The 26,989-nt window shown below is 43.2% G+C and overlaps 1 protein-coding gene across 1 annotated transcript in view; it reads right to left on the bottom strand.

The window, feature by feature from the left end:
• The window catches only part of MFSD4A (major facilitator superfamily domain containing 4A), a 46,987-nt gene that overhangs the window by 17,896 nt on the left and 2,102 nt on the right, over nucleotides 1–26,989 (bottom strand). The window contains exons 2-3 of the mRNA XM_044445957.1: nucleotides 10,093–10,291; nucleotides 8,975–9,214 (exon numbers count right to left, since the gene is read on the bottom strand). Of these exons, the coding sequence (XP_044301892.1) occupies nucleotides 8,975–9,214; nucleotides 10,093–10,291 (439 nt within the window). The remainder of the gene's footprint in view (nucleotides 1–8,974; nucleotides 9,215–10,092; nucleotides 10,292–26,989) is intronic.

The raw sequence follows: 26,989 nt of genomic DNA, 5'->3' as shown, positions 1-26,989 counted from the left end.
CAAGAGCTTTGCCCATCATTTGGTAGTTTCCTGGATTTTGTGCAGTTTTCCCTGATTCTAAAAAGTTCTAAAAACACATTCTAAAAAGAACTGACTCTCCTAAGGCTTCTTCTTGGCTGTAAGCTAAAATACACTGGTATTTTTGTTTTTGTGCCTCCCCTATTTCGATTTCAGCCCTGCTTGCCACTAGAACCAGCCCTCACGGACTTCTTTGAAAGGACTGAAAAGAATCCTGCATTCTGACCTGCAGCAGCTCTGCAAAGCTGCAAAGGAGCTTCGCATCCAGCCTGCCTGGAGACGCCGGGCACTTTGCATGCAACATATGGGCACCGTCAACTGAGCAATCACCCTTCCCCGAAGGGCCTCCTTACGCTACATTTTGTGCTCAGAGAGATGATGTGTGCACACGGCATCAGATACAAAAGCCCATACTTGTGTACGTTGCTGCTTTCCCTCCGAAAACAAGCAACTAGCAAATGACAGACCCCTGCTATGATGGATCTGAAGGGGAAACAAGAAGCAGCATGCACTGCCGAATGCAAGTTACCTCGCGGGGCTTCAAGTGCCCTAAAAATCAAAGGAGCCCACAGGCTCTCTGTGGATGCACAGCAGCTGGTAGGATAGGAATGTGTTGCTTCTTTGGCTGATGGATAAGGAAAACTAACACTGGGTTGGATCCAGAGTTGTAATTCGTGGAGTTTCTGCTTGAAGTGGAGGAAGGGGAGCTGGGGAAGTGATCTTTCAGGAGTCCTTCTCCCTTCAGCCCCTTAAAAAGTTGCTCTGGGGCGCTTGGGGGCCCTCTGGAGCGGAACTGATGGCAATGAGGGGGATGGAAATTAACCAAAGTCAACTCCCTACCCCTTTCTTCCTCTAGCAGGGCGTTTCCACCAGAACCCAGGGTCTTCCTGTCAAGGAACCAGGCCTTTCATTCATGAAGTGGTCCATCTGGATCCAACCCACTGTTTTGTGTTTACAAAACATGCCTGAGTCTCTCCTTGCATTTCCTGCCTCTGCACAGGGCATCACACTGACCTGCAATACAGAGGTTGGAATGTTAACATTACATTTGGAAAGAAATCACAGTCACATTTTCTAGAGCACTGCTGAGGACTTGGCATTGCGCCAATATTGCCTTAACAGGAAGGGGTTGCTATGTTGCATTAAGGATTCTGCCTGTCCCTTTAGGTTTCCTGTCCATTCAAATGTTGCCCTTCAGAGTTGGGTACCCAAGACAGATTAGGGATTCTGCTGGTCCCGCCACTCATCAGCTGCCCTGAGAAGGCAGAGGTGGCCCTGGAATTGGAGCTGCAGATCCCTAGAATGGTTTTTCTGAGGGATATCAATTTCTGTGCCAAGGCTGCTGAATCCAAGGTGACTCAGGACTTCGTGGTTACCATGACAACCATGGGGCTGTCTGGAGATGTCATTGACACAACACTTGTAAAGAGGACACATTCGTGATTTGGTGTTCTCAACTGGGCGGAAGGGTGGTGATCTGAAAGTGCGGTATGCATCCTACTGTCACGGTCTCTTCCTCTGAATAGAGCCCAACCAGTTCTTTGGTATACACTGGAGCTGAAGGCAATGAAACAAGAAACAAATCAGCTAGCAGGGAGATGGATGAAAGCTTGTGCTGAACCCGACTGAACACAGGAAGCCTAATCTGATTGCGCCTGCAGTGAAAGTCGCAACAGGGAAGTTAAGTTCTTTTCCACCACCATTGAATCTTTTTAGTATCATCAAGCAGAGCTTTTCTGAGTGGTTTGTAGCCTATTGCAGTCTTGGTCTTGGTCAGGAAGAGAAATGGTGGAATCATCACTAGCTAGCGGTGACAAGTTCACACAGCATTTTGAAGAGAAAGCCACCACATTGGACATCAGAATGAATGCAATTCCATTCTTGGTTTGCTTGGATGAATTTCCAGTTTTATTGGATGAGTTTCAGTGATCAAGGCCTGAAGATCAGGCAAAGTACTTGGCTAAAACCAGTTGACAACTGGTTTGCTTCACCCTTGCCCTTCATGGATGATTTCCTCTAATGGTGGTGGTGGGGTGTTATAGGCTGTGCGCAGGAGATGTGAATACCTCCTTCAGAGAGGGAGTGGTCTGTTTAGGCCACTTCTTTAAAAGCCTGATCTGGACTCAGATTATGTAACTATAGGCCACTAACCAACATTCCCTTCCCAGCTAAGGTGCGCAAGCGGGTTATTGCTGGTCAACTCCAGGCAGTCTTGAATGAAACAGATTGCTTGGACCTCATTTCAGTTGAGTTTCAGGCTTAGTTTTGGAATGAAAACTGTCTTGCCAACACTGTTCAGTGACCGCTGCTGGGAGAGGGCCAGGGAGTGCAACCTCATTGATTCTCTTGGACCTCTTGGCAGCTTTCAGTACCATCTTCCATGATATCTTTCTGGAGAGGCAGTCTGAGTTGAGAGCTGGAGGCATTGCACTGCAGTGGTTCCATTCCTACTTGGATGGCTGATTCTAGAACGTGCTGCTGGGGGCTAATGCTCTGTGCCTTGGCAGCTGTCCTATGGGGTTTCATAGGGCTAAGATTTTTCTCCCTCGCTGTTCAATATCTGCATGAAACTGCTGGGCACATTATCCAGAGGTGTGAGCTGAGGTGTAATCAATATCCAGATGAGGGCTAATGCTCTCTCTCCTTTTCATTAAATCCAGGTGAAGAATCAGTGCTTGGGCATGGGCAGGGGCTGGATGAGGGCCAATAAACTGAGACACAATCCAGAATGGATGGAGCTATTGTTAGTGGATGGTTCTCCTCTCTGGATGAGTGAAATTCAACCTGTTCTGGCAGGGGCTCCACTTCTCCTAAAGGGTCAGGTTTGTAGTTTAGGTGTGCTCTTGGACCTAGAGGTGCAAGTGGATGTGGTGACTCGGAACACCTTCTATCAGCTTAGAGTGATGCACCAACTGCAGTCTTGCGTGAATTGGGATAGCCTAGCTACAGTGATCCATGCTCTGGTAACCCCTCTGCTGGACTTCTGGGGCTGCCTTTGCAAAGGGTCAGGAAACTTCTGTTGGTTGAAAATAAGGCACTGAGATGCTAAAAGGGACTGGCCAACGCAATCATATTAGGCCAGTCCTTTACCATGTGCACTGACCGCCAGTCCTTGTTTGGGCCCACTTGAAAGTGTTGGTACTAACGTTCAAACCCTAATGACTTGGGGTCAGGTTACCTGAAGGACTGTCTCCTTTCATGTGTACCTGCTAGACCCTAAGATCATTCTCAGCAGTCTTCTGAGGAAGCCCCCTCCAAAGGAAATGAGGGAGGTGGTACTAAGAAGAGGGCCTTTCGCCATGGAATGAATTTTCCAGAGAGGCTTGTCTGGCACTTTCTAAGTTATGCTTTTTCTGGTGCCAAGTGAAAACCTGATTTTCCCAAAAGCTTTAGCCTATCAGCCTCTATTGTTTTAAATCTTTTACTATATTTTAAATCTTTGTAGCACTGCTAGGTTTCACTCTGGCCTTTATTTCTATTTTCCACTGTAGCTTCACACTTGTAAAAATGTATAGTGCATTTTTGGTTGCATGTTATGCCCAGAGAGCTCTGACTGTTGGACAGAATAAAATGCAACCAAGCAATGAGTAAGTAAATAAATAGATAATCGAGCTGGCAAATAATATGCAATCTGAGCCAAGCTAAAGGTGATGCAAGAAGATCTGGAATCCTTCATTAGTGGTTAAAGGTTTTTTAATGAAACACAGGCTTGACAGTGGGGGTAGAGTGGTACCCATTCCTTATAGACCATTCATACAATCAGAAATCAGTCTCATCCCCCATGTGACCTTTGGTCATCAGGTGAAGTTTGGCTTTTACGAGAAAATTCCAGGTCCTGCATTATTTTTCAGTGGTTGTACAACTGTCTAATCCATGTTATTGTATTTTAATGGCTTATTTACATAGCTATTTGAAATGTTGTGTGTTTAAATACCACTGTAAGTCACTTTGATTCTTTTTTGAAAGGTGTCTAACAATTATTATGGTTAATAATAATAATTTGAAGATCTCTGCAACTGCTCCTCTGACAGATCAAATGAGCTACATTTCTAGGGACTATCATTCCCGTTTTGAAAGCAAACAACTCCTCTCATTACCACCACACTAGCCACTTGAGACTGGGACAAGAATCTACTTTTGGAAGGGCTTTTAAAAGCTAGCCTTGAATTCCAAATCAAGGCTTGCTCGCTCTCACATACACCTCTTCAAATTAGGCCAAGCTGTTGTCACCGTTTTTGTCTCCCACTCCATTCACATTCTAGTTCTGTTTCTTAACAGATGGGTACATCAGGAAAGTGAATGAACCATTTTCAGTAATGGTGAAGCTCTTCTGTGTTCAGGCTCCAGTAATGAAAAAACCTCAAATCCCAGTGGAAAGAATCTACTGGAATGCTTTCCCTTCAGCTGTGTTAACTCTCCTGTAGCAACCCATCTCTACAACCACAGTAAGAGTTTCTCTCCCTTCTCCTGAGAACCAGCACCACACTCAAATAGGAATGGCCGCACAATTTTAATAGTAATGGTCTTAAAAGACAAAGGTCTTGCTGCTCAGAGAAGACTGATCTTCATCAAGAATGATTGTGCAAAGAATCTGCCAGCTACAGCAGGTATCCAAGTGCAATTTTCTCTTCTCTGGTGAACATTATGTGACAGCAGAATGTGCTTCACTGAGATAGACTGCAAGCATAGAAATTGGAAGTTGCAGTAGGGCCACACTGCTTGAGTTGCTTGACTTCACTAAGCCTCTGTTCAAGCGAGTATCTAGATTTTCATCTGCCATATTAGAAGAAAAAAACTATTCCGAGCTCAAATAATATTATGTTAATAACCTTTGATACATTACAGGATCTTCAATGCCCATTTTGCACCCCTACTGAAGTTGCACCCAGTGTAGGTATTTATGTTTTACAAAATTTCAGGCTGTGTTCTTTTACCCTGCCCACTCTACCACATAGCTGCTTAATTTGCAAAAAAGGAAGAAAAGAAAACGTCTATTTTCCTTTAGGCAAAGAACATTCAATTCTTCTGTTCCACCAACCCCATATGTTTAGCTTGACTACATCAGTCTTGGCATTTTAAGTAGGTTGTTCTAATATTTCCCAAGCAAGGCAGAAAATAGAAGTTCCGACACCCACCTAAGGGCTAGAAAGCCTTGTAGAGGCTGTGAAGTGTTAAAAATTGAGCAAGGATTTTGCAAGGGAGATCTTTCAAAAAGATGGAGCTAGCATTATTACATGAGATAATTGTAACAAAACTCTCCTCCAGCTATAGAGTGCGTGTCAAGGTGGCCCAAAAGAAAGTACGGTCTGTCAGCTGAAAGCTTACAAAAGTCCTCAGGGAAATACCCAGAGTTAGTATATCTTGCTCTTTACCCAAGAAGCCCAGCCAGGCTTGCAGCAGAGGTGGGGAACATGTGGCTTTCCAGATGCGGGTGGTCTGCCATGTCCATCAACCTTGCCAGCACAGCCAGTGGGCAGGGATGATGAAAGGGCCACCCGTTCCCCATTCAGTTCCCAAACAACTGCCTAGCCAGACTGTTTATTGTGCCCGCCCTGTTAGGCTCAGCGGTAAGGCAGCAGCAGTGAAATACAAGAGGAAACTTGAAAGCCTGTTACTAGATGCAACCACTTGTCTTACCTTCTTGCCCACAGCTTCCCTTTCCTGTTGGTTTAGTGTACACTCATCTTTTTCAGCAATGTAGCAGCCAGATTGCTAAATCCCTGCTCCTGACCAAGCCTGAATCTCTGGTTTAGATCAAGATTAACCACAAAGGGGAGGGATGGCCCATGCTTGAATGTGGCACCCAAAGGATCAAAAAGCTTTCAGCATGGATGCTGCAAGAGTTTTTGTCTGCCCTTGAATTCCCATTCATTTTAGAAGCATTTGCTATCTCAGATTTAAAACTCCTGCAATGATCTAGGAGGAGAAAGCTGAGTATCAGAGCCCAGTCATCCTGGATACTGGGGCCCTAATCACATTAACTGCCGGGGGAGGGGGCAACTTATGGACCAGCAGATGTCTGACCTACAACTCCCATCAGCCCTGGCCAGCATAAACAGTGATGTGGGACAATAGGAACCGTAGGCCTCAAGGAGCCACAGATTGCCCATAATAGCAATCTGGGGAGCCAGGACAGGTTCTTCTCCATTCAATTTCTAGAGGTCCCACTCCCATTTTTGTATCCTATACATGTTTACTCCTGCTGTGCTCATGGTGGAATAAATGTTTTTTAGGACTGCAACCACGATGGCAAGCTCCCTTCAGCAACTCAGGTGAGCTAGAAAACAAACAAACAGAATTGAGGCAGGCTGTCTCTCCCAGCTCCTCTGCAATGCCATTTGCTTTGATGTTGCCATCACCTTCCTAGTAGTTTTAAGAAAAAGTAATGAAGGGAGCAACAGCTAAACAAAATGAACACTGCTGAGACTGAAGTGTTACCAAGACGGTGGCCTATGAGAGAAAACCAGCATGGCTCCTGGTTCAATTTGATGCCTGGGGCGGCGGGGAATCCTCAAGCATGCAGTGCTGTGCTCTCTGGGAGGGAAGCTGATGGGATAGCAGGGATGAGCGACAGAGCAACACATCCACTGGAGGCCTCCTGGGATGCAGCGGGATGCCCCACTGCCCTTCCAATGGTCCCTGCTCTGCTGCCCTTCTGCCAGGCAGAATAAAAAGACATTTTTATTCAAGCAGGTCTTTGACAGGCAAGCTGATTTTAGGGGCTGGGAGCTATTTGGGACAATAAAATAATCTATCTGCCAACATCCCCTTAAGCTAAAGCTGAGCATTCCTGTAATTATTTCTGAGCCAATATTGATGGTGACAAATAGATTCTCAAGCAAGGACTTTCCCTTTCTGGTTTGCTCCATGTCTGCAGTCTGTGCTGATGAATTCACTGTCCAATTGGGACTTTAACAGATCCTGGAAATAGTTCCTTCCAATGAAATATTGTAATGCCACTCTACTTCAAAGGAATTCTTCCATGCATAAGAGATGAACTCATCTGACTCAAGGCCATCAGGTCCTGGTTTGATACACTGCACTGCAGTTTTAATTAACACATGCTGTGGACCGTCTCTGTCGGCCAAGATGTAGTTGACTTTGTTCTTCAAGAAGGATCTAAAAAGCCCACTGGCTTCTTTGTAGTGCTTCCCTTCTCTAGGATATTTAACGTACTCTGAGTATCAGTCAGAAAACTATTATCTGATCCATTTTTGTATGCCCAAAATTATCTTCTATTTTTCTGAATAAATCCTTTGTTTAACATTTTGTTAGATTCCGGGATGTTCACAATTCTGGCCAAGCCACAAAAACCTGCTGGAGGACTGAGTTGTGTTGCACTCAGTATAATGCAGAAGCCACCTGGATTAAACCAGTAGGAGGTGCGTTTACTGGTATTAGCTAAATTCCCAACTATGAATTGCTGTAAAGAAAGATACAGAGAAAGTGGAGTGGATGGGTGACAGCTTCCAGAGAAAATGTGATGTGTCCAGTCTCATTTCTATGAGAACTAGAAATTAGCCAGGAGGGAGGAGCACAGCAGTTCACCTGGAACAGTATCTGAACTGTGACACTAAACCTTCCAAATCCTGGGTAAATGCCTACGTTACATGAAACTTGAAGTATGCAACTGAATTGGATTTTAAGAAAGCATGGGGTAATTAAGACTGAGACTGTGGCATCCACACTGCCATCTCAATGAAACTTACTCCTTAAAGTTCCTATTCTCCCCAGGAGTCCAATGGCCATTGGTGCCAATTCTTTGCTACTTACAATGAAAGTAAGTCCCGCCAAAATAAGCTGTAGTTATTACTATGATGCTAACATGCATAGGATTGTATCATACCTGGGACCGAACTTGAAAAGTCTATTAAGGTTGGTAATGAGAAAGGAGAAATGTTCTTTCGTGTCTCCCTGTTAGATTACAAGTGATTGATCAACTTGAGACAGAGTGCCCCAAAGGGACTGGAGAGTCAAACAAGCAATTCCCCTCCTGGGAATGGAACTGTCCAGGAAAAAGCATAGCCAACCAATTCTGATTATATGAACTAACACTATGCCATTTGAAAGACGCATTATCTCCAGCTTCACCCTCTTAATACAGCACCACTCTTCTGCTTCTAGCCCCTTCTTTGCTGCTTTGTAGAATTGTACTGTTGCTCAGGGAGCCTTGGAATGCAATGAGCCAGGTCAGAAAGGATACCAGTTTACTACCCCAAGAGGGAAAGATGACCCAGAGATCAGATTAGCACAGCTTTTCCAGCAAAATTTCTTAATTTTTTATGGGTGCTTGGAGATGTAAGCACTGTTAAAGGATTGGTCATTTCAAGCAGTATTCTGTTGAAAACGGCTCTAGACAATTTAGAGAGAAATCTCATTTGGTTAATATTCATGCAGGTAACATACAAGGAAAACACTCGGAAGGTCTGATTTTGCAGATGGAACAACAGCCCTAGTTACAGCTTAACTTGCAAGATGTTATAGTGGGTAAACAAAGCCGATTAGGAAAAATGACATGGTAGGCAAATGTCTTATTGATTGTGACAAGAAATTCATAAAGTCTGCTCCTTGCACACACAGTAATTCTGGCAGAAGACAAAAAAGGTGTAACCTGCCTTGCACAGTAGGAGTGCCCCTTGTAATCTTTGGGCACAATTTATTTTAAGCTGCTTTGGGATTCATTGGATAGAAAGGCATGCCATAAAATCTTTTAAACAAAACAGAACAGAGATAGATTTGTCAGTCCATCCCTGTGGTTCAAAGGACCACTACAAGCAGAGTTTCACAAATGGAGACAGCAGGGTGGGAGAACTGTGATGTCAGGAAGTTTTAAAATGCAAAGTGGGATCAGATTATTCATACTGGCATGCCACCTTATGTAGGACTCCTCCATCTACGCAGACCAAGTTGCATACATTTGACTGGAATGACTCTGCATGAGAACGGCACTACTTACATTGATCAAAGCCATAATCCAGAAGGCGTAAGACACTCGGGTCACCACCAGCCCTTTCGTGGGCAGATCATAATGCGACAGGTTCCCAAGGTGATGGGGGACCAGAGACTTTCGGATGTGAGGAAGGTTACTGTTGCTGTTGGTTGTGCCATTGGCCAGGATGCAGTTGGTATCAGACAGAAAAGGGTCAGCTATGAGAGGACTCAGCAGGGCTCCAAAGCCCACAAAGAAATGAAGGGCCTGCGCAAAACAAGGAGAAAATAGCTTTACTGATGGCAGCACCTGGTCCAGCCTGACAAACATAGGAATCAAAAGGGAGGCTACTACATGGGATTCTCTCCTAGGGCCCTTCCTTTCTCAGCATAGCTTTATGGTAAGAAAGCTGAAGTTTACCCCACACGCAGTTTTAAGACAAATGAGATCTCTGTGCATCATACAGTTAACTCTGCAATGCCTTTCATAAGTGATCTTGTGTAACCCAAATGCTTTTGTCACTTTGATTCAAGGGACTTGTCTATTGTGCTTATTTGGGTGAGGACTACACAAATCTGAATCAGAGACTGAACCAGCACAACTAAGATGGATGACCAGAGGTTTAGGGCATGCCAATAGTGTAGCAAGTGCAACTGGGGAGTGCAGGGGAAAGATATCTGTGTTCAACCAGTGACCTCCTACTCTACCGGTAGATGGCATGGCACCCAGGTGGGAACAAAGGTAAATCATGTGCAGAGCTGCCCTAACATGCACAAAGATGTTGTTATCCATTGGTGGAACAACTTCCACTGACAAATACCATTCTACAGGTATTCTGCTTGTTACAATGACCATCACATGGACAGTTCCTCCTGGTGCACCAACAGCTCGGATCCTTGGAATGCACCATGCCTCTGCTGTTCAGTGCAGGGGAGACAGCCCGTCCCTCTCCGTACCTCAAATGTTGAGAGACTGACAAAGTGCGCCCCTCCCAGTCATGCAATTAGTACGACATGAGAAGAAAGACCCCAGTGGGGTGATGGCAAGCACACTTGGCTGGCTACCAGTCCCTGGCAAAGGCTCCAAGCAGTAAAACATACATAGGTGCAAAACAGGGGATCGGCCCTGCCAGCTACTTGTCCTACCTGCAGGAAGACTGCTGAATCCTTCTGATAAATCTTCACCAGCTGCATATTGGAAAGTGTGTCGATGCAGCCCATGGCCAGGCCAGCCACAGCCATGACCACTGCAAGCACCACCACATTGTGGCAGACAGGAATGATGGCAAAAACAACAGAGATCGCAAGTGAGGACGCAAAGAGAGCAAGCAGAGACTGAGCCAACCTGGATCAAAAGAGAAAAAAGGTACTTTTTATTTCCTGGTGTTTAAAAATGTTTACCTTTACTAACTATATCACCTGAGGGAGCTACAACACTACCCAACCCCACCACTACCACCATAATATTAATATAGAATCAAACTTTAGTACTAAACCAGTTCACCAGCAAACAGCCTGGAAGAATACTGTGGACAATGGTATTTAGAAACTGGCAGAAGTATTCCAGGGGAATCAACAGGATGGCCTCTTCCCAAGTGAATACTTGCCAAAAGGCAACCAAGATAGTTTCAGTCACATAAATGGATTGAAAGCCACACTAAAATGGTTCTGAAATGGATTAGCTTCATCTAGGAATGGATAAACCCAGGGGTTAAAATCCAACATGTTAGATTGCTTATCATTGCTTACTTCCTCCCTGTAGCTCACCACATGTCTCCAAATTTGCCCTGGAGTGTCCTCCAATCTTTCAGAGCAGATCTGGGGGTGGAAAGGGGCTTCAGCAGAGAAGGAAAACCCATTCTACTGTTTCTTTCTGTTTAACAGCAAGAGTTGGGTACAAAGAGGATTTATGCAAAGAAATGCAAAAAGAAAACAGAGAAAGCCACCAAATAAAGGAAAAGAACAGAGGAATTGGTCAGGTATAGAAAAAATACATTAGAGATCATTGCATTTGATACTATACAGTATTTTTACAAATATTTCTATATATCATTAATATGAAATATAATGCAGGCAAACTGCAATTTCATAAAAGTTGTGAGTCATTGACTTCTTTAAGCGCAATCTCACAGTTCCCTCTTTCAAAGTAGCTAGGCCCTTTCCCTCCTTGATTCATCCTATATTCCATATCCAACTGGTTACATTTCCAGCCGAGTTGGTAATAAACCACAATGGGCAAGGCCAAACTTATAGGTAGTCATCCTGGCAGCATTCTGGGAATTCTCTTAAATATCATCAACTGCACTGATCCCCGGGATTTTCTCATTCTGGTTCTGCAACCACTGCCCAGGGTACAAACTCCCTTGCAGGTGCTACCATTTCAACAGTCTGCCTATTGGCACACCTGTAAGTACATCAAGACTTTAAACATGATCACAAACACTGTCCATATGGCAATCACACCAGGCATTTGCCAAGAAATCTTTCTGTAAAGAAATCATCTAGGACATACAAAATCTTACCACAAATGACTGAGAGACCACTGGAATTGCACAGAACCTTTTTGTTCCTGCTGCTTCGGCCTGACTTTTATAGTACCCAGACTGGCTCAGATGACAGATGTTATTAATCACCAAGCTGGGTAACATAGGCTTTTGACTGGAAGGGGACTCTTCAAGAAGGAATATCACCCCAGTCTACCAGTTGGCACCATGAGTGCACAGATGAGCATAATTTTAGTGAAGAGCCATGAACTGACATCAAAGTGTAAGTGTTTTGGACAGGTGCACAAGCTCTCTCTCTGGGTAAGTGTAAAAGGGAAATCTGTTGTCCTGCTTTACAGCAAAAAGACTTACACATTGATTGGCCAACCTCCATGTCAGTCATGAACTCACCTCCATTCACCTCTTTGGAGCAGTTTTTCAACTGTTCAAAAATAAAAGCTGTTTATGCTGAATGTATGATCACACACAAACAAGTGAGACACTTGGAAAACACACGAGTCAACTTGGAGCATGGGGTGAGGAGCAAAAAGGAAGAGGCAACAAGCATTCAGTTTTGTGTTTGTACCAGCATTGTTCGAGAAGTACTGGCTGCATGATGGAGAAGCAGGCCTCATCTTCTGGCAGAAAGATCCTTAATCACTTGTACACAGTTACGTTTGAAGGCCATCTAAGGTTGCATTAGCCCCCATCCAAAGTTAGGCACCATTAAACCCATTAAGATCACTATGTTAAATTTAAGCATTCCTAACTCTGCTTTAGACTATGGGCATCAACAGTATCACTCCGGATCCATTTCCAAAGAGCCATGTTAGTTTGTTGCAGGGGGGAAAAAATCATGGTGATGGCATCTTAAATATTCATTTACTATGGCATAAGTTCCCCTGAGCTATAGCCCGTTCTTTCTGATGCATGAAGTGTTATTAACAGTTTCAGGTGTTCATAAGCATACACAATGCATATAGCTGAGAGGAAGGATTGTAAACAGTGAGGTCAGAGGGAAATTAAGTCTATCTTCACAGCCTCAAGGAGATAATACTTACTTTAAAAAGAAGAGAGCAAGCCAGCTAGAATTTTCTAGTTGCTGTGTTCAGTACCAAATCTCCACATTTGTATGTTGAAAATACAAAATGTATACAACCTATATATACCCCCCACCCAACATTTTGGCTTCACAGCAGTTCTGTACAATAGATTACTATTGTCTATATCTCACAGTTGGAAGATAAAATGGTAAATGGTACTTTTCTCAAGGTCACAGCAAGCCATTGTTGTCAAGCTGAGATTTGACCACAGATCGAAGTCCAACATTCTATGCGCAAACCCATCAGTTCTCACTTGTCCCTCCCTGACTGGAGTAACTTCTGGACTGAGTACATGAAAATCTTGGAAGGAACATCACAGTCTGCAATCCCAAGTAGAGAGGCTTGTAGGAGGGCCAGTGGATTGGAACAACAGGAGTGTTGGACTAGGATCAAGGAAACCCAAGCTCAAATCTTTGTTTGGTCGTGAAGCTCACTGTGACCTCAATGAATATCATTCAAACTAGTCTATTTCACAGTACTGTTGTGAAAATAAAAGGGGGTGGGGGAGCCTGAGGCAAGCATTCAGCCCTAAATTCCAGTGCAGACAAACTGGATTAAAAATAGACTCCAAGTGAATTGTGCCTAGACAAATAATCTTTGAATTCAACTTCTTTGTGTGAAAGAGGTGAACTCATAATTTCACTAACCTCACAAAAGGGTAGTATCAGCCAGTGAATATACAAAACCATGAGGGTCAGCTCAAGGAGAGATTTAAAAACGTAATGCTGTTCGGTGTGTGTGTCTTTGGGTGGAAGTGCACCGACAGTATTGCTGGTAGAATGTAAGTCCTAGGTATATTCTGTGAAGAGAGAGCAAGGTAGAGTTCTTGACTCTAGAAAGCCTGAGCATACCGAGAAGGAAAAAGTTGTAATGTGCTGCACAAATGAAGCATGCAGCATAAAGAAAAATGTTTTCTATTGTTCACTGTTACAAAAAGAACCCCTGAAAACAAGGGCTCAGGATTTCAGATTGTCATGTTTTTCTCCCTTTCTTTCTTTTCGCCCCATATACATACGCATATGCATACGCGAATACAGAGAGATTTAAAATACTAGAGCAGTGGCAAGAAAACTAGTTTAGAGAGCCTGAGGATACTCACGTGGTACACTCCACTCTTATCCTTCCACATTTCACTGCTTTCTCCCTATCCTTCAGCATCTCCCTCACCTAAGGGGACCACCTTGCCCTGCCAAATAGCAGGACCAACCTGTTGCTAAAATCAAAGTCCCGCCCTTTTCTTTATATCAGGTCTCTCCCTATCTCAACATTAAATGATGTTGAGTTAAATCTAAACTAAATAAAATAGTTGTGGTGATGTTAGGTCAGCTTTTGGATCTGAAATTCAATGTTTTAAAAGACTGATTTATGGGCTAAGCTTCTCATGATGAAAAAACCTAGTTGTACATCCTTAACAGCAAAAATACAATATTAGAGTTCTCAACAATTTGCTATCTTTCCCTGGGACCCAAACTCTACGTGCCTCACTTAGGTTAATGGCAAAGTTAACCCTGTTTTGGGCTGTCTCTGGGTCCAGCTTTCTTCTTTGCTGTGGAACTAGGGTTCCAAATGCTCAGGCCTTCCTTTCCACAATGACAAAATCAGCCCCGCCGTACTTCACATGCAACCATTGCCACGGATTGCAAAGCTGCCCTTGTGCCGCTGCAGGTCACTCTTTACAGCATTTTCATGTGATTTAAGTGGCTGAAGGGACTCGGGGGGCCTTCACACTCCACCAGACATATGGGCCTGCAACTTGGGACAGCACGCAAAGCAATAAATGCTAATGAAATGCTTGACATTGGTGCAACCCTGACCAGGATGGCTGGTCGTACTTGCTGCTGTGAACAGAATACTTCTCACTGTGACGGAAACAAGCAGGGCTCAAACTGCACAGCTAATCTTGAAAAGTTTGTGAGACTGAAGTCAAACAAGTAGGAGGGAGTTACTGAAGTACTGCAAAATTATAAGCACAATGACGGCCACGGCTGGGACACGCTTGGAGCAGTGCGCCTTTTTCTGTCTCCACTTGCACAGGACTGTGCCTTACGACAAGCAGAGTCCGTGTGGAACCACAGCTGAGAGCCTACAGCACGTAGGTGCTAGGACGTTTCCGTAGCGTCTGGGCACATTTGCTTTGCATGGGAGATGGACACCAGCCAGGCGTTACAGCAGAAAGTAAGGCAGGGCACTGAAGGAATTCTGCTCAATATTCCCTACAACTTGATTTAATCCGATCTTGGTCACATGGTTTTAAGACTACATTTGTACCATTAAAGGCTCTTTTTGGGGGTAAAAAAGGTAACTATAATCCTCAGGATAGCAGATTATTTTTTTAGTGACAATTTCAGCACCCGCACTCAGTCAGGACTATTTAGGGCAGGAGTCAGCAATCTAGTGCCTTCCAGTAGTTTTAGACTAAAATACCCCAGCAATATTGGTCATTGGAAATGCTAGATGGGGCTGATGGGACTTGTAGCCCAAAACTTGTGGCAGGAGGGCACTGGTCCCTGCTCGTGACTTAGGCCAAAGGGGTGATGCTGGGTTGATCCTGATTTTGAATTACAGCACCATTATTACAGGGTTATTACTCCGTATCAGGTGGAATAGATGTGGCCTGTTATTTAAGCAACATACATCTGACCATGTAGAAAGATATTTGCAAGAAAGGCTACGTACAAGAAGCAAATACTGCGACAGCTCTTGCTGAGATCCTGCTATCAAACTGGCACATTTTCCTCTCCTCTACTGACGTCAGCAGAATCTGCAGCTCCTGTTTTAAGATTTTGCAAGTTTTAAAGGCTTTGAATTGTTTTTAAAATAGAACCTTTAAGTTTATAGACTGTTGCAAGTTTTAACTGTAGGTCAGTTTTTGAGGATGCTATCTGGGCTGAAAGAAGACTCATGAATATACAAACCAATATATAAATAAATCTGCTTAACCCTGATTGGTTCATGCTTGTTATGAGTCTGATGCAAGTGTTTGTGCATCAGTAGCTTCATCGATACTCTGATGCAAGGAGAATCCAACAAAAGATGAACCCATCTGTCCCATCTGCTCAAGAATGTACCAAATTTCAACTGATTCCCATACAGAAAGTACTTCCTGTCCTCGAAGCTAGACAGATTATCACATAGGTTGTACACCATTTCTTATGCAAGAGTAATTCACAGAAGGGCTTAACAAGCTAGAACTGGCTCCTAAATTGGAGCTCAGCACAGAAATACAGAGCCACACAAAGTTTAGGGCTTCTGAATGAAAAACAACTGCCAAGTGTTAGTGATGTGTCAGCAGCAGGCTCAGAGCTACAAAACGATACATCTGGGACACAAATGGAGCACATCAGGGGATAATGATGCAGATGCTAGCAACAGATACGTGGAGATGGGAACTGTGCCAAGTCTGGAACTCTGCCTGTTCTGTAGAACTAACCAGAACTACCCTTGTCTAGGAACACATTGAGGAGTTAAGTATTAATTGTTATTTATGAGCTGCTTAAGACAACATAAAGATCTGCGCTATGGAAAAGAGAGTGCAGAGGGGTGGGGGAGTAAGGAGCAAGTTTTGTTCTCTAATCTGTAACAGGGATTATGAAAAATGTTATGCAGCACCAGCAGCCAACACAGTAACTTGCTCCATGTACCACTGCATTTATCCCCTGGGCCTGGCTATGAGGAGGAAGGAAAAATTGCTTGCTTCCTATTATTGTATCCTGCTTTCCATTGTCCATTTATCTTAAAGAGCATGCGACAAGATGCCATCTGACTGGGAGTTTCATAAATTCGCTGGACTTTGGGAGATTCTTTGTGTTAGAAGCTCGCTGTACAACAAGGTTCACTAGAGGCCTCTGGTTCATGGACAACAGGCTGGGTATCAAGGTTCCGCAAGGGCAGGCAAGGTTCCCAAAGCTCTCAGAACAGTCCACCTTTGCTGACCCCTAAGACCCCCTGCTCATTGCCACTGGAGGGGCCTGTTGACAGAAAAATACGGCTTCCATGACTCTTCAGAGGTATTCAAGCCTAATGCCTGCATCTGAGGGATCCTTTATCAGAATGAGCCATCATGGAGACGGAAGAGTTCTCCCAGGAGATTGTCTGTGCTGGCAGCAATCTCCTGAGATACCTCCTCCCCAGTAGCTGCTAATCCTTTGCCCATACTGTCCTGCCAAAGATAGCAAAGGATAAGCAGCTGATCAAGACAAGAGTACCTTTTCTGTGGATGCTCTCCAAGGCACATCTCATGGGATACCTCTTCTCCCTCCACAATGCCTGGCTCTAAGGAAGGACCCCCTCAGAACTAGTCATTTGGCAATGATTGGCATTGAGAAGATGTGTGGCAGGGAACAATTGCTGAGTGGAGGAAACAAGTGAAGGCAAGAAGAGTTGAGGTAAGCAGGAGAGGGATGAGCAGTGGTGGTTGGTATCAACAGGGACCACTCATGACAATGGGTGACAAATAGGAGCAGAAGGGGGTAGGTGGAGCAGCATCAAAACCAGGGATGAGGCATTTGGTGGTACCATGTCTGAGTGCATCCAGAAGTACGGCACTGGTCTCAATTAAGATTAATCTATACTGTAGATTAGCCTATTATAGCCTACATACTATAGATCTATCCTATAGTTGCAGAACAGCACAGGGCAGTGGACCTAGCTCAGGGCAAGAACACACACTTGAATGCTAAAGGTCTCAGCTTCAATCCTAGCATCTCCAGATAGGGCTGAAAAAGGCACCTATCTGAAACTTTGGAAGGATACTGCCAGTCAGCAAAGACACTATGAGAACAGACGGGCCAACAGGAAAAGGGACTTGGTGAAAGGCAGTTTCCTATCTGCACATTGCAAACATGAGCTCAGCAGTATTAGAAGCTGCACCCACTGGCCACCGACACAGAACGAAGAGGGAATGCATATTGGCGGCAGGGGGCAGACAGGAGACTGGCCAGAAACTGGAGGTACCATTGTAGAGCATCAGTGCAGCAGAGATTGGAGACTAGATCTAACCTAAATGATGGTCCAGCTACAAACATTGGTATTCACCCTCTCCCTTCTTGGTGACTGCTCAGTGGCTGAGAATTATGGCCTGCCCTTCTGCACTCACAGCATACGCACATGAGAATCAGCACAGCATGGTATTGCTCCACAATAAACTGCTTTGGGTTGATGGAGGGCCTGTTTTCTCACCTACATTTCCCACTACAAGTTGAAATCTGGCCTAAGAGGAAATAGAGCGGGACTACAGAATTCTTCATGTGCCTCACCAAATGGACTTACTGTATTTCCCATGTTTGTACTGCAATATAAACAGCTTACATCAATGATGACTTTTTTAAAGGAAGGCTCCTTCTCTACTTTAACAAACCCTCAATGAGTACAAAAGAAGCTTGCAGGTGTTTCAGCATTATGTGTGAAAAGTCCTAGGACACAATGAAAGGGGTCAAGCTTCTCAAATGTTCAGCACCAGTAGTATGATGTGAGGCATGCTAACTGGAGCTGCCATGACCACATGCTGTGTAACTTTAGGTCACAAACACCTAGAACAAGGCTTCAGGAGAGCTGTTATTGCATTTGTCTATGCCTTCATTGGCAAAGGCATTGCTACATTGGGTCCTGGCCCCAAAATTCTTTTCTATACGCCTGGATCTATTTCCCAGCACCCTGAGTGTCCATTGATGCTAATGGAAGATCTCCTCCTTGACTCATCATGTGGGGAGGGGCAGTTTTCAGGGAGGATGGAAATTGGGGACAGTTAACTCTTCCTCTTTACGTTTTTGAACACCCCAAACCCTGCAGGACAATTAAACTTAGGGGTAAAAATATCCATCAGTACTAAGCAAAGCTTTTCTTCCCAGCTTAACTGCATGAAATAGAAGCAATTTTCCTCTAAGAGATAAATAGGCACAGAAATGGTTCGGGTGGGGTGAAAATTATCTGGAAAATGTATTTTATTTCAGGTGATTTGGGCAAGAAATTAATCTGCTGACATTGCCTTTTGTGGAAACTCAAATAAACCCTAGCATTTTCTTCTAATTGTGCATCCACATGTGTGGATTAGCAGATGCAAATTGTATGCAGATGTGCATCCTAGCAATGCCCCCGGCTTCTAAGCTTCTCAAAAACATCCACCTGGCCTTTCAGAAATGGAACACTGGACTTGAACTGCTTTGGTCCTAACCAAAAAGACACCTCTAATGTTTGCATCCTAGTTATTTATTAATTTTATCTGTATCCTGCCTTTCTTCCACGGCCCACAATCAAATCTGGACTGAAAACAAAATACTGATTAAAATAACATAAAAGATGCTGCACTGAATCTAAAAAAACCCTCCACCAGCAGACCAATTTACATGTCAAAGGCCTGTATATTAAAAATATATTTGCCTGCCAGCCAAGGACGAAGCTAGTTTCCTCAGATAGGGAGTTACAAGAGTCTGGGGGTGGCCATTTCTTGCGCGCCCACCATCTCTTTTCAGAAATGGAGCGAAGTCTAAACTTATTGGAAGAACTTGCACAAAAATATGCTTCAAAATTCAGGAAAGAGAGAGGAACAAAATCAAACAACTGCAGCTTCTTAGAGAAGCTGATATTTCTCTGCAAGTATGCAACACTCCAATCCCCTCAGTGGGAGAAAGGACGAGTCAATTTTTAATGAAAGTCTGTGTGTGAAAAGGGAAACAGCTGAAGTGGGCAATGCCATTTATGCAAGGAACAGGTAGAACTGAAGTCAGGCATAGGGGAACAATGAAATACTGTGTGTCTGAATTATGTATTATATAAATAATAATTCAAATTTCCAAATGCGACAGTATACAAACAGAAATAAACCTCAGAAAAGCTATCAGAGGATATTGTATCCATTACTCTTAACATCTTAAAGGATGGGACTAAAAATCTCCTGCCATTATTCGCACTGGCCCTATGTTAAGGGTTAGCTGGACAAATTGCATCATGCCATTATAGCTTGAAATTGAAGAGGTGGAAGCGAGGTTTTACATCAAATACTCAGAAAAGCAGCTAAGAGGATTGATCTGAAACTTGGCAGTGTAGGAGCGGTCAGTCTGAGGAAGGCTCCTCTCAGGATAAGAAATGGCATATTTATGGAGCTTAAAGTCTGATGAGAGACTTCCAGAGGTTTAACTGCTACTGTCAGGATTTTCTTCCATAGTCATGGCTAGACTTACATTGATTGGCCGCTTTCTCCATTTGTACTACGTCTTTTGGGGAACTATTTGTTGTGCCAACCTTAGCAGTAGCATAAAGGCATTGTCATTTTATTAAAAAGGCAGTTCTGAGTTCCTAAGGCCTGTTTCATATGCATCCAGTTTGTGCTGGCCAGGAGGAAGGGACAGAATAGAAGGGAGGTGGGTGTAGCTGGTTGCCAGGGGGAAGGAGAGAATGTTTTGCAGCATTGGTAGAACCACACTATTCCCTCCAAGGTTGCTCAAATGCTTTTGCACCAGTGGAAGTGTGTGCTACCCCAATTCTGGCTGGGATCAGAGCACTCAAAAGAGCGAAGAATTTCGAGGAAAGAGCTTCCCCACAATTTTCATTCAGATATTCTACAAGACAGCGGGAATGGCTGAGTTAAAAAGGTCTCTGCTAGGATCAATGGAAATAGCATTTCCATTTTTAAAAAATTCATCACTACCACACTGACACAGAAGGGGGAAAGCTTAAATCTAAACTCACTCCTGGAACAATGTGATGATACCACGTGTGTTTATACTGACCCTAAAACAAGGCATTTGACACTGACAAAGAGCAATTCAGACTAGATATGAATCTGTTCCCCAGCAAAGGGAAAAAACCCCCTTCAAAATAAAGGCCAAAAGCAATTTTTGAAAAAATTAATGCTATGGTGGAATTCACACACATACAGGAAAAATTATCTTGGTACATCCAGAGGCAATATCTGTGTTTAACTTGAAGAAAGTTGAATTATGGAAGCTCATACTACATGAATATCCCCAGGGCAAAAATCTGACAATTTCCAATGAAGATAATATTCAATTATCTTGAGGAAATTATAACATCATCTAGAATTATGAGAATCCTTCTACTATGAAAAAGGAGCTGAAGTATTAATTCTAAATTGATAAATGCACAAGTTTATAGTAGGTTGGGAAACCTAGGCTGACAAATCAAAGAGTGGGCCTTCTTCAAAAGTGTAACTTAAACGTTAACACAATTTAAAATATGGCTTTCTTAAGATTTTTCTTTGGCTCAGTTACTTTATAGGACTGCGAATGGCATGATGCATCTTTACTGAAACTCTAGAGCAAGAATCTCCAATTTTTTGGGTTTGGGGAATAACATGTTGAATTTTGAGAACTTTATGGGAATGGCTCTGGTTGGCCATTTGTTCCTTAGAAGGCAAACTAGGAAGACTAAAAGAAAAGGAACGTGCCTAAGAACATAGTTACAAAGTATGAAAACAGAGTCCAGCATTTGCAGGTTTCATCTCAGGCCATATTTGAACACTGCCCTGCCAATACGTTAAGCTCTCCTGGAAAACTGGCAAAGCGAATATTGCAAAGTTGAACTCGTTAACATTTCTTTCAATCTCAGTAAGCCTCAGAACCATTTATAAGGGCAGAAGCCAACCAGAAAATGGAGAAAATGCAGCCATCTCTGGCTCATTAAAAAAAAATATCACAGCACGCATCATCTCAACAAAGCATTAAGGACTGACAGTACAGAAAGCAACATCCTTAACACTTAGTAACATCTGGGAGGAAAATCTATTAACTGTTAGCTAGAGGTGAAAAGCCATGTTCTGTGATGCAATTTGAATCTATGAATACACATTCATCCATAAAGTATGGAGGATTAATCAAGTGACTTGCATGAGCTTGCCTTTCGTAACTGAAGCCTGTTCCATCCAGCACAAGATGCATTGCTTTAAGTAATATACTGGTGATCTGGGCAACAAGAAGGGCATAGTATGAGACCGGCAAGCTAGAAGAATATTGCCAAGTCCTGTGATTGCATTTTGCATTTCAACATATTAGGTTATTGTTTTTGCCCTCCCAACCCAGCTTCTAGAGCAGGGGTCTCAAACTCGTGCCCCGCGGGCCAATTGCCGGGATGGGTGGGGTACGAGGGAGGGGCCCTGCGGCCTTCAAAGTGCCGGCGGCACCTGGGCCAGCCTCCAGGAGCGATGTGGAATAAGCGGCCCACCACCACCGCTTGATGTGGCCCAGCCTCACCCAGACTACTTCCAGCGGCCCCCAGGTAAGTTGAGTTTGAGACCCCTGTTCTAGAGAGTCATGGCATTTAGACGAAATTCTTTCATACTCTTTGAAATCTTGCATCTTCCAGGAAAAGTCTGAATGCTGAATTCCTGATGGTAGAAAACAAAGAGGCCAATAAAAATAATGGAACCTTTTATGATGATCTAAAACATCACATGAATCACAAGCCAGAATTTCCATGATTGTGTGTTGATACTTCGCGAGTGCTCAGGGTCCGCAGCTGTTGCTTTAAGGATGTGCCTTCTAGCAGCGCATTCACAGCAAGGAGTAATTGCAATTCTTTCTCCAAATATAGAGAAAAGTTAATTTTCCACCCCAGTCAACTGTGCAAACACATTCATTCATAGTAATTTACATGATGGACCGAGGCACAGCAGTTCAGAGTGTGCTTTAGCTTATGCTGGATGGTTACAGGGCTTGCAAATTAATCTGCTTGGTAAGGGGACCAAGAGACTCCAGCCCCCACCTGCATTGCCTTGCATGAGATGGAGAAAGGGGCTGTAGTTACAAGCAGTTATACTGCTTTGGGATTTTAAAGGATTGCTAGGATCAGATTGGTCTTTCCCACATATATGTAAATTGTAATACTGAAGGAGTCATGCGTCGTATAAAAAACGGCTGTAGTGACTGGGTATGTTTAGCCTGGAGAAGAGAAGAAAGAGGAAGACATATTAGTACTCTCTGAATATCTCTGTTACTGTGCCATGAATACTTCACTGTCTGAAGGACAGACGTACATTTAATGGGCTTCAATTACAATGGGACCAATTACTTATAGGGCTGGTGGACTCTCCTTAAACCTCTGGGAATGTTTGAACAGAGGCTGGACAGTCCTCTGTGGAGGATGTCATCACTGTTGACTTTCAGGGGACTGGGGTACACAGTCTACAAAGTTCTCTCCAACGGTATGACCCGCAAAAGAACATGGAAAGCTGCCATTAGTCCATCCACGTAGCAGCTCTCTCAAGCCTCAGAAAGGAATTTTCTCAGCCATACCCAGGGACGGATGATTTGTAGCTATCTCTTAAAGGACAACCGCAGCACTAGGATGGTAAATGTGCATAGCCTCGTATCCTCTACAATTTCCTTACCTTGCATGCAATACATCTTATTAAAGCGCTGGATTGTTCATGCACTCTAAGCATGTTGTAAAGCTGGTTTAAACAAATATTAGACAAGTGGGACATAAATTTTAAAAATAGGCCAGATAGTATTGTACTGGTGCTGGCAATATTAAATAAGCCAGAAAGAGAAAGCCCACTTTGAACCATCTTCTAGGACAGTGATGGTGAACCTTTTAGAGACCGCGTGCCCAAACTGCAACCCAAAACCCACTTATTTATCACAAAGTGCCAACACTGCAATAAAACCTGAATACTGAGGTTTTCATTTAGAAAAGACAACTCACACCCAGTCCAAGCAAATACATATATATCCTTGGCAGCTCACTGACCAGCCATGCGAAAGCTTGGACGAGTTGCGACTAATGAGCTGCAGCTCATGACATCATCGCCTGGCGCTGCTACTCCTTTCCAAGCATGCGCATGGCCCCTGTGTGCGCTGCTATCCAATGCTTGGTTGCTGGGGAGATGCTGGGGTGACTTGGCTCGCGTGCCAACGGAGAGGGCTCTGTCTGCTGCGGCACACGTGCCATAGGTTTGCCACCACTGTTCTAGGATATCTATTTTTCTTTATTTACATTCCCCCTTATTTTCTACAAGGAACACAAGGCAGATTACATAATTCTCCTCTACCTCACAACAACCGCGTTAGGTAAGTTAGACTATCAGCAAGCTTCACAAAATCACACAGTGGACTTCCTGACTAGTGGGAACTAGAACCTAGATCTCCCAAGTCCTAGTACAATACTCTAACCACTACACTACAGGATAGCAAGTTATTATCATTATTACATTAACTTCGTTATCTACTGTCCTACATGAGTGTATGAACTTCAGAGAGTCAGCAAAATCAACACAAATTGATCAATAGCTTCCATCTAAACCAGACGTCAGCAACCTAATGCCTTGCAGTTGTTTTGGATTACAACTCCCATAATCCCTGGTCATTGGCCATGCTTGCTAAACTGAGTTGCTGTACATAATGTCTGGTAAATATCAGCTTCTGATCTAAATTATTCCTTCTAATCTGCTCTACTGTGATAAAAGCATAGAATCTCACCTCAAATACAGGAAGCATATAACAGAATAGGAAGTAATGTGCATGGTAAGAGAATAAATTAATGGAATTAAAAAGCCAACAAACTATGCAATAGCTTTCAATTACTGGCCAATGATGTCCCCTCTTAGTAGGAACAGCTGTGAAAACAGTAGTTTTGTTCAGCCAGTACTGAGGAACCATGACACACCAGTTTGCCCACTGCATGCTAATTCACATTAATTTGTATGCACCCAGAACAGATCTCAATCTAGAAAATAACACACAATTCATGTTTAGATAATACCCATTCATGCACATGCAACTGAATTTTGATTCATGTATGTATGATATGCATTCACTGAGAAGCTGTAATACATTAAGTCCTTATGCTGCAACAAACACATACAAGTATTACCTGGGCCAGGCCACACACTTGCTACATGGAAATGTTTGCTGTGTTGGAGAAATGTTGCATGGGACATCAGTGTCTGTACAAGTAGTTGATAAAGGCAGAAACCTGATCAACAGCTTCCTGAGTATTTATTAATACACACTTTTCCATACGGCTGCCCTACCTAGAGAAGTGACCAAGAAATGGCTTTACATTCCATGATTAGAGAACCCTGGAGGCCACAGACAAATATGTGCCATGCAGTAATTGCCTAGTGTTGCAAATTTTGCAATCATTTGACCAGACTTTCTTTGGGTACCCACAACAGGTCCACTGTTACCAAAATCTCCTGTGGGAATGAGGTTGGACAGCAAGATCCTTGGAACATATCCCACCACCTTTAATACTAGGGTATGGGTGAAAAATCAATATTCACTGTCAAGATGACCAAGCCATCTCAATAAAAGCCCACTCTATTAATTGAGTGAGACTTGATTCAGTCAAGATCCTTTCCAGGTACATTATGCTTCCTAGAACACTCTAGGAACACAACAGAATCATACTAGCTTATTCTGTAAAACAGAGTGAACACAAGCATGTCAGCGGTCAGGTTAAAGCGGGGTTGCACTTCCAATTCATTCTGCTATGTGAACAACAGAAAATAACAAGGTTAGTAACCAGGTTGGCTGTATAACACAATCCATAATTGCAGGGCTGAAAATAATAATTAGCATAATTAATTTTAATCAGAGCTGTTCCCTGTGGAAGTCTGCTTTCTGCTTACAACATTGTTGTGACTACTCCATGAACTTGCCTTGGTTCAGGCAGTGTGCTTTAAGATGATTCTCCAAAGCATATGTAAGCAAGGAAACAATTAAATATTATCTAACTAATCCATGAATTAAGGTAATACTTAAAGCAAGGAAGTTGAGCAAGTAGAAATTTTTTACACAGCTGGTGCCCTCCAGATGTGTCAGACCACAACTTCCATCACTGATAGGACAACGAGAGTTAAAGTCCAGTGCATCTGAAGGTCAGCAGGTTAGAGAAGGCTCTAGTTCTTAAAATACTTAAATTTATAATCCCACCAAAACCAACGTATCTGTGGAGCTGAAAATGCCATAAATTAGCAGCAAAAACAAATGAGTCTGAAATTAATTCTCAACAAATGAAGAAACATTTTGTGGATAGGGAATCGCCACTCAACTCTGAGCTTCTTTTAAACTGATCTCTACATGGAAAGGGCTAATTCCTCATTGATGGCATCACTGACAATTTGTAAAGGATAACACTGTCCCTTCCGGGAACTCTACAGTAAAATGGAATTTTTACTGTGCCTGCTCTACCCTACATCAACATTTAAGTGCTTGTTTGACCCTGGGTGTTGCTTGCCAACTTTCTGGAGGACAGCTTGAGTTTTGACACTAAGGTTATTAAAACAGGTCCTTTACAACAGACCTCCTGGGTTACAAAAACACACTGAGGAATCCTCAGCAGGATTTCTGCAGCCTGAAGTTTCCATTTTGATGTACATCAGGAACTGCTGTGCTCTCTTTTTTCCCCACCGTAACCTTTGCAGAATCGTGCCATATGCTCCAGTGTCCCAAATCCTGCAACCAACTCCATGCTGGAAGAGCACCAAATCCAAAAGTCTGCCTGCACGGACTCTGTGAAAGAGCCAAGGTCCCACAGAGGAAAAGTTCTGCAGCCTTGATGATTTCCCATGGAGTGACTCAAGTAACTAAGTGCTCTGCGAATTATGTAACTGCATGACTTCCATGTCAAACCTGTGCAAATCATTTTTGGATCGATCCAGAAGCACCCAAATGACTTTGATCTTATCTTGATGAGTCCTTTGAATGCATCTAAAGACATGTCTGTAAATAATTCAACAGAAGAAATAAACACAAGCAAAGAGAAAGTCAGAAAGGAATAGGGCAGCAGGGAATGAGGACTGTGGAAGAAAGGTTTTTCAGATGGAACTGGAATAGAAATACTGCGTGATGGACTTAGAGATGAACTAGGAAAGGAAATAGAAGAGGAAGCAGGGAAAGAAGGTGCAAAGGGTATTACACTAAATATCAAATAGTCATTGACCACAAGAATGGGAAATATACAAATGCAAATTATTCTGTGTTTGAGGAGATAGTTAGAATACAACAAATGATTCCAGCATTTTAACTGTGCCACTGCTGCCAACAATAGTCAACTTGCTTTAATTGTTCCTGCTCCAGTACCTTCAACAGCTCCACAAATGCTGTCATGTTGGGAAGAAGCTGAACTGTGTATTGGGAGCTGGTAGGCTGTATTACCTGCTCTTAAAATCTCAGGTACAAATTACTTCCACACATGTTATTAAGTAGCTGAAATCTGGTGCCATTAGTGGTCATAAAAACTGGAATTTACTCCAAAAAAATTCTCCTTAATTAATATCAGGCACTCCTTTCATCCATTCTACCTCTCAGTTCAGTCTTCCTCAATGTGGCACCCTGCAGATGTTTTAAACTTCAACTCCTATCGGCCAAAGCTAGCATGGCCAAAGCTCAAAGTTGTCATTCAAATTGTCTGGAGGGGAAACAGTTTGAGAAAGCTGTCTTAACTAATCTGGAACTGGAGCATTTCCTGTTGAAGTGGGTGATCACACTTGTATTATTTAAG

The sequence above is a fragment of the Varanus komodoensis genome, unplaced genomic scaffold (genome assembly GCF_004798865.1).
Source record: "Varanus komodoensis strain SLA01 unplaced genomic scaffold, ASM479886v1 scaffold1, whole genome shotgun sequence".
Lineage (NCBI taxonomy): Eukaryota > Metazoa > Chordata > Lepidosauria > Squamata > Varanidae > Varanus > Varanus komodoensis.
Note: the sequence above shows the minus strand (reverse complement) of the source record. Positions and strands in the feature narration are given on the sequence as shown.